We start from the raw sequence: 9,032 nt of genomic DNA, 5'->3' as shown, positions 1-9,032 counted from the left end.
TTGTCTTATCTCGTAGCTCTCGAATTTAGATAAGAGAGTGTGCACGAGAGCTAAGTATTTGGCCATGGTGTCTTCTTTAGCTTCATAAGCTCCGAGTACTTGGTTGACGACGAGCTGAGAGTCGCTTTGGATTAGGAGCTTGCGCGCTCCGGCTGCTAGGGCGAGGCGGATTCCTGCTATCAGTGCTTCGTATTCAGCTACGTTGTTTGAGGCTATGAATTCGAATCGTTGAGCATATTCGAATTCATCTCCGTCGGGGTTCGTTAGGACGATACCCGTTCCACCTCCTGTGGCAGTGGAAGATCCATCGACGCTGACGGACCAAGTTGGTAGAGAGGTGCTTTCTTCTACTGAGGTCATCTCGACTAGAAAGTCAGCCAATATTTGTGCTTTGATAGCTGGGCGGGGTTTGAATTCCACTCCATATTCGCTTAGCTCTATTGCCCATTTTGTTAATCGCTCGGATGTTTCGGGACTTCTCAGTATCTGCTTCAGAGGATAATTGGTTAGAACCACCACTTGATGCGACTGGAAGTAGGGTTGAAGCTTCCGAGCTGCGTTGATGAGGGCGAGAGCGAGCTTCTCCATATTGGTATAGCGTTGTTCGGCTCCTTGGAGGGCGCGACTTATGTAGTATATTGGTTGATGACCTTTTCCTCCATCTCGGATGAGGACTGCGCTGATGGCATCAGGCGAGGTAGCTAAGTACAGCATGAGGGTGTCTCCCGGCTGAGGTTTTATAAGCAAGGGTGGTGATGCGAGATATGACTTTAGCTCAGTGAAGGCTTTTTGACATGCCTCATCCCACTCGAACTTTTTTCCTCACCTTAAAATTTTGAAAAATGGGAGACCCTTGTCCGCTGATCTTGAAATGAATCTGTTCAGGGATGCCAAACAGTCGTTGAGCTGTTGAACTTTCTTGATCGATGTTGGCGGAGCCATGGAGGTGATTGCTTCGATTTTCGCGGGATTAGCTTCGATTCCTCGCTACGAAATCATATAACCCAAAAATTTGCCTCCCCGAACTCCGAATGAACATTTGAGGGGGTTGAGCTTCATCTTATATTTTCGCAGGGTGGCGAAACACTGATCCAGATCAGTTAGGTGGTCCAAGACCTTGACACTTTTGACGAGCATGTCGTCGATGTACACCTCCATATTTTTACCGATCTGATCTGCAAACATTTTGTTCACTAGACGCTGGTAGGTGGCTCCTGCGTTTTTTAACCCGAAGGGCATGACTTGATTGCAGTAGATGGCTTGGTCAGTGATGAAACCAGCCCTCTCTTGATCTTCTGGCGCAAGTAAGATCTGGTTATACCCTTGGTATGCATCGAGGAAACTGAGGAGTTCGCACCCCGAGGTCGAATCGATGAGCTGATCGATTCTAGGTAGAGTAAATGGGTCCTTAGGACAAGCTTTGTTGAGGTCAGTGAAGTCTACGCAAAATCTCCACTTGCCACCCGGCTTGGGAACGAGTACTACGTTCGACAGCCATTCAGGATACTAGACTGGTCGTATGTGGCCCGCTTCAAGGAGTTTTGCCACTTCCGCTTTGATATGCTTGTTGCGTTCGGGACCAAATGTCCGTTTTCTTTGTTTGACTGGCTTCAACCGTTTGTCGACGTTGAGCCGGTGTAGAGCTACCTGAGGGGGAATGCCCGATAAATCTTGGGCCTTCCATGCGAACACATCTCCATTGTGCCGCAGGAAGTTGATAAGTTGTTGCTCCGTGGTTGGATCTAAATCAGATCCTATTCGTACGAGCTTTGAGGTATCTCCGGGAGTGAGCTCTATGAGCTTAAGTTATTCGACGGCCGCTAGCTAGATGCTGTCATCAGGTACGCTGATGAGGATTTCTTTATTATCCTCGATGATCGCATTGACCCATTTCCGTTTGTCGGGTTTTTGGGTGTCGTCTCCCTTTACGGGTGGGTTAGGCTTCTTTGAAGGTTCTCGTAGGGCCCTTGCATAGCATTCTCGAGCGAGACGTCTATCTCCAAGTACTTCCCCCATTCCATAGGGAGTAGGGAACTTCCACTTCTGATGATAGGAGGAAGGCACTGACTTGAATGTGTGGATCGCTGGCCTCCGCAGAATGATGTTGTAGGGTGATGGCCTGTCGACGACGAGGAACTTGATTAGTTTTGTGATTCGACAGGAGTCTTCCCCTAAAGAAACAGGCAGCTCCACTTCTCCCATAGACAAAATGCCTTCTCCTGTGAACCCTTTCAGGGGTGTGGAGATGGGACTAAAACGGGCATTATCTATGCCTAGCTGCTTAAAAGCGTGGAGGTACATGATATCAGCTGAGCTCCCACCGTCCACTAATATCTTCTTGACCAAGAAGTTGGCCACCGTTGTTGTTACTACCAATGCATCGACATGGTCTTCATCGGGACCTTCAAGGTCGGAGGAGTTGAAGACTATGCTGTGATCAGGTCTTCGTATTTGATATATGCGTGCGGATGGAGAAGCACGTTCTTGATTCATGCGTGCTGATCGAGCGAGGGTGCGTCTTGCATTTTCTGAATCGCCCCCCGCCGGTCCTCCGGAGATAAAGGAGATGATTCCCCGGGTAGGCTGGTTATCGTTGTTATCTAGGTCACGTCGATGACCCCCATCCTCTCGTCTTTGTTGTTGATCTCGATTGTTATCTCGGTGTGGAGGATCATCACGGCGCTTATTTCGCGGCTTATCAATGTATTCGCCTAAATGGCCCTGTTTGATCAGCCTCTCAATCGCCACTTTGAGTTGTGCACATTCCTCCGTAGTATGCCCTCTGTCCTTATGGAATCGACAATAACGATCCGATTTTTCTCGCTTTGCGTTTGGCTGCATAGGACCTGGAGGTTCTGCTAAACCTTTATGTTCTATCATGTGAAGGATTTCCGTGAGGCGAGCGTTTAGCGGAGTGAACCTATTGTAGGAGGAAGAGGGTTGGCCTTGAGGTGGAAGTGGTGGACGTCGATCATCGCGCCTCCTATTGTCATGACGGTCATCTTCCCTTTTTCTTTTAGGAAGAGCATGGGTAGAGGCTTCCTCTATCCGGACGTATTTTTCGGCTCGATTCAGCAACTTCTCTAAGTTGCCTGGGGGTCTTCCGGCGATAGATTCTTTGAATCTACCAGGTTTCAAGTTCTGCTGCATAATCCCAGAGAGCATGTCTTGCCCTACACTGGGGACTTCGTGGATGGCCTCTACGAAACGGTTAATGTAGTTGCGGAGCGTCTCGTTATCTCTCTATACTACAGAGAAAAGATGAGCTGGGGTCTTGGCATATTGTTTGTTGATGGCGAATTGGTTGGTGAACCGGGTTGACAACCGAGCGAAGGTGTGAATCGACCCTATGGATAGAGAGTTGAACCAATTCATTGCCCTCTTGGAGGGAGTGGTGCGGAACATTTTGCATATTGCAGCATCCGTCGGGCAATATAAATCCGCCATGGCACTGAATTTCTCTATATGCTCCTGTGGGTCGGTGGTCCCTTCAAATTGAGGTAACCCCGAGATCTTTACTCCTTGAGGCAATACCTCATTGAGAATGTCTATGGTGAAGGGACTGCGTCTTGTTGGTACAGGTATTCTTTCACCCATTAGATTATTTGGTTGGGGGAAAAGATTCTGGCGAGACATTCTGCTGTTTACCTCGCCTTCTCCCTCATTAAAGAGAGGGACTCTCTGTGGTGACGCATTCCCCTGTGGGGGTGAGCGCCGACGCTGCTGTCTGGGCTGTGCCCCTCTGTGATTAGTAGATAGTTGTACTCGGGACCGTGGGTCCGAGGTAGAGGAGGAGACACTTATTTGATTCTGGATTGGCGGTGGGGCCACAGGTGGCGCTATCGGTGGAGCTGGCGCTGGTATCGCATTGGGAGCGTTTGCTCCCATCGTGGCGATATATTGAGTTACGGCCTCTGTGGCAGCGCGAGTTGAAGCTTCCGCTATCATGCATTGGAGCGCATCCTCGGTTATTTGAACCGTTCGAGGAGCAGGGAGTGGTGGATCGGCGAGTGGTGGGTCCCGAGGAGGGATCACCTGAACCTCGCGAGGTGGATCTGCAGCACGTGGAGGAGGTGGGTCCGCGGTACGTGGAGGAGGTGGCATGCCAGATCCTCCACGGACTGGGAGATTATTTGCTGTGTCATTTTCTCTCCGAGCTGACGCCTCAGGAGGATCTTGTTGGCTACGTGATCTGGTTTGCATCGTTCCCACAGACGGCGCCAAAATGATGATGCTAAAATATAGCTCACCGGAGTAGTATAGAAAACGAACTGGGAAAGCAAAGCTGATCAGTAGCTTATCAACTCGATGATCCTGAGGTCCCTACAAAATGAGCACACGTGAACTAAGCCGTGGGTTGATCCGGTGGAAACCCCTCCGACGCTCAAGTCAGATGTACGGATCGTAGAGATAATAGAGAGAATAAAACTCGGAGTTGATTGTGAAAAATTAGAACCTACCTTTACAAATGAGTAAAACCTCTATTTATATGTCGTTGATTGGGTTGGGCTACATTTGTTGGGCCCAAGCCTTACATTGAAGGTGCTTGGGCTTTCGTGTAATGGGCCCGAATACTTTTGTGTATTGGGTCTAGTTATTAAATAAATTGGGGCCCATTGGGTCGGCCCAATTAGATATATGAGAAATATTATAATAATATTACAATAACTTACTTTGTCCGAATGGTCAGTACTCTTCTAAAACATTTGGGCAACCTTGGGTTTGATTTAGTTGATTGACTTTTTTTTTTTGAATTTACACATTAAATTCGGGTGGACCCGACGGGTCCTCCGGTCGGGTCTCGGGTCCACCAAAACAAGACCTGAAACCGACCCATGCAAATTCGGGTACCGAGCGAACAACCCAAAGCGACACTATTTTGATGAGGGTATTTATGTCTTTCTATTGAAATGAAAATTTACTAGAACGTCGAGGGAATTGAAATTTCTTGGCAAGTTCCAATTATAGAGTGGTAGACTTTGACCAGATGAGTGGTTCAAGGAAAAGTTGGATTTTTTCATTACATATAACTAGTTGTAGAAAATAAGAGAGTAGTTTTGAAATATGTCCAATGTGTATGATAGTTGGGAGAGGTTGGTTGCAGCTATCCTAAACAGAGAACAACTTAGGCACCTTGCGCTGTGTGAAAGATTCGACACCTCAATTTCAGCTGACTTCAGTTCCCGTTTCAGTTTTGATGATGAAACCTTTACTGCAGGTATTTCAATAATATATATACTACTCTTTAATTTATTATCGATTTTAGTTCTCAAAATAATTATGTACCTATTGTGTGTGTGTGTGTTAACGATTATTGATTTTAAATCATTTATTGTTTGAAATTATTATCTTGGTTGCAGGAATGTAACGCAAAATTGTGCAATTTTAGTTTGGCTTTGGACGGTCCGACAGGCAATAGAACTCATGTATGGACTCAAGTTGTGGGTACAATTGGTTATGCTGCACCGGAATATGTTGCAACAGGTTCAATTATATCTATATTCTTGATGTTGTTAATTATATCAGAAGTCATATAACAAATCCCTTTGATTATAAAAAAAACAGGTCGGTTAACAACAAAATACGACGTGTATGGCTTTGGGGTCGTTTTGATTGAATTACTAACCAGACGGAAAAGTTTTGATGAAAACAGGACTATTAATGAGTACAATCTAGTAGATTGGGCAACACCATATTTGCGTCACAAGAAAACTAGAGGGTCAAATCTCACATAAGGCAGCATTTACTGTTGCAAAAGTTGCTTTGAAGTGCCTAAGCCATATTTCAAAACAGAGACCAAGGATGGCTGAGGTTTTAGTTTACTTGGAACTAGGGATGGTAAACGAGCTCGAGCTGGCCAAAACAGCCGAGCTCGGCTCGTTCCCACCCCTACTTGGAACAACTCTAAGTTTCCATAACCATAGCTATTTGATATGGGCTTAATTTCACAAATGAATTTTCAACTTTTCAATATTTTGTAGGGTAAAAATCATAAAAACACTCTGTGTTAAGGAAAACTTGTGCAAAATCCCCTGACCCCTTGTATGTTATTTTTCTTTGCACGAAAATGGAGGGGATTTTATGCCTTTTTTTCATAACAGAGGGGGATTTCGTGCATTTTCTACAATAAAAGGGGATTGTATACAAAATTAGTTTATTCGTTTAAATTTCATATTATTTTCTTAAATTAATTCTAACACCTTATTCAGTAATTTCAGTTACAATATGAAAAATAGAAATTTAAATAGATGTGGTGAATGTTTTTTTTAAGGGTCAATGTTTATACGATATAATTTATTAATGTATTTAAAAATTTTGATTTTTGAAAATATATAATTATTCTATTAGAATTATTATATATTTTTATAATTTATTCTGGATTAATTATATGTAAAAAAACATAAACCAAAATACATAATTATTTTATTAGAATTATTATATATTTTAATAATTTATTCTCGATTAATAATATGTGAAAAAAACATAAATAATTTGAGAATTCGTTCCAACTTCCATCTCGAATATTATTTTTCTTAGTTTTCATATTTCAAATTAATAGCACTTGATTTGAGAAAATAATTTGAATTTTAAATAAATTAATTAATTAAACATAGACCTCCCTTGTGTTGCAAAACCATGCACCAACCCCTCTATGTTACAAAAAACTTGCATTAAATTCCCTTTATAATTAACGGAAATGATGATTTCATACAAGAAAAAATGAAATACATGGAAATTTGGTGCAGGTTTGTCCTGACAAGTGGTATGGATCATTTTGATTTAGAATCTCTTCTTTTCCCTCCAAAATTCAATAATAGAATATGACTTTGCAATATAGTTTGCTAATAAACCAAAGCAATGATGCCCTTGCTATTCCATGAATTCATGTTATACCTTTCGTGCGAACCTTCTTTTATAGATTCATCGATATTGAATCAATTGAAAGCATATCTCTCTTCTGTTTTCGGAAGCCCTTGAGTTATGTCACGAAATCCCGATTTTTCATGTATAAACGTAACTTTCTAAGGAAAAGTTCTAAACATAAAATTGTATCTTGCACGTGACAAGCTGCAACATATGAAAATTAATATATTCCATTTTCCTATATGACAAACTGCAAATCTCGTATATTTCGTTAAACAATTGACGATGAAGTGAAAAAATTTCTATTGCTCTAATGTTTTAAGGATTTTTGTTCCTAGGTCCCTAACCAAGCATCTTTATTATTCTAATTTTATGAGCTATATAATAAGCTCATCCCTTTAATATTTATTATAAATAAAAGAAACATTAATGTGTATGACAATATTACCCCCAACTCTTTATACCCAATTCTTAATTGTAATCCCAATTTAATAAATTTTGACCACAAAAATCCAACTTTGACTTTTTTTTTTAAAAAAAATTTTGCAGCCGGATTCCGGCGTTGACTTTTCGATTTTATTTATTTTTATTTTTTTTCTTCCGGTTTACGGCATTGACTTTTTTTTTTCCGCCGCCGGATTCCGGTGTTGACCGCCGGTCTCCGGCGTTTACTTTTTTTAGTGTTTTTTTTTTATTTTTTTTTACGTCTGCCGCTAAACGTTAGCCGTAATTGTGTTGTCACTGACAATAAATTAACGTAATTATATTGTCAATGACAGTACATTAACATAATTCTACTGCCGTTGACAATACATTTATGTAAATGTTCTGCCGTTAATAGTAAATTAACGTAATAATATTATTATTTTTTTTTTGTTATTTTGCTTTTAATTTTGTTTGATTTGTTGACATGTCAACGTAATTATATTACTGTCTTTGACAATAAAATAATTGTAAACACAATAATATTAATGTCAACAACATCAATATTATTATTTTTTGGGTTTTTTGTTTTGTTTGATTTATTCACGGAGTAATGTAATAATGTTACTGTTTATTATTGTAATATTACTATAAACACAATAATATTACAGTGGTTGATGATAATATTACTGTTGTTATAGTAATATTGATGTCAACCACATCGATATTATTATTTTGTTTGGGTTTTTTTGTTTGTTTGAGTTATTCACGGAGTAACGTGATAATATTACTGTCTATTATTGTAATATTACTGTGGTTGACGGTAATATTACTGTTGTTATAGTAATATTACTGTCACTCACAATAATATTATTCTTTTGGTTTTTTATTATGTTTACATTTGTTGAACGGTCAACATAGTAATATTACTCTATTACACAATAATAATGAGTTGTGTTGTGTTAATGTTACTGTGCTAGAGATTAATATAGCAATATTATTGTGTTAAACTGTAGTATAATTAATTTTACTGTGTTTAACAGTAATATAGTTAATATTACTGTCAATCACAACAATATTGTTGTTTAAATGAAAAAAAATGTTACAGAAAGAAAAAAAAAGTCAACGTCGGAAACCGGCGAAAAAATTCGGAAGGGAAAAAAAGAAAAAAAGAAAAAAGTCAACGGCGGTGATGGACGAAATTGTCCATAAAAATGTGTTTTGGGTCAAAATTGAATAATTTGTGAAATTTGGGGTCAAATTGAGGTTAAATTAAATTAATGGATGGAATTGGAGCATATTAAAGTATGAGGGGCTACTTTAGTCTTTTACAAAAATCTTGACCATGTGTGGACTTATTTGTAAAAGAGTTTATTGTCCGGATATCTTTATGAATAAGTACCCATTGATGGGCTTATTTGTAAAGTATGATATCCTTTTACATATTATTGAAACTTAAAACACACTAGAATCTTATACGGACATCATCAAATCTTATAGAAATGGACTCGAAAGTGGCAACAAAATTGATACGAGGGAAGACGCAAGCCCACTAGAATTTTTTTATTTTATTTTGTAAGACATAGATGTTGGTGGTAATACCTACACGCAGGTGCACGTATCGTACAAGTAATATAGTGGACAATTAAGTCCGAATATCGATCCCATAGAGAATGTTTAATTATTTAATCATAGACGCTAAATCCTAGCAATTATTATCAAGCCCACTCTACACAGTCGAAAGA

At 40.1% G+C, this 9,032-nt stretch overlaps 1 protein-coding gene across 1 annotated transcript; it reads right to left on the bottom strand.

Moving 5' to 3' along the window:
- Positions 1 to 1,824: 1,824 nt before the first annotated feature.
- On the bottom strand, positions 1,825 to 3,150 carry LOC148769195 (uncharacterized). The gene is made up of 2 exons (XM_088820286.1): positions 2,481 to 3,150; positions 1,825 to 2,402 (listed from the first exon to the last, which is right to left on the bottom strand). Exons 1-2 carry the CDS (start codon positions 3,148 to 3,150, stop codon positions 1,825 to 1,827), a joined length of 1,248 nt encoding a protein of 415 aa, XP_088676412.1.
- Positions 3,151 to 9,032: the final 5,882 nt, after the last annotated feature.

The sequence above is a fragment of the Erythranthe guttata genome, chromosome 7 (assembly GCF_056151865.1).
Source record: "Erythranthe guttata isolate IM_541 chromosome 7, IM_541, whole genome shotgun sequence".
Lineage (NCBI taxonomy): Eukaryota > Viridiplantae > Streptophyta > Magnoliopsida > Lamiales > Phrymaceae > Erythranthe > Erythranthe guttata.
This window is presented reverse-complemented; position numbering and strand designations above follow the sequence as displayed.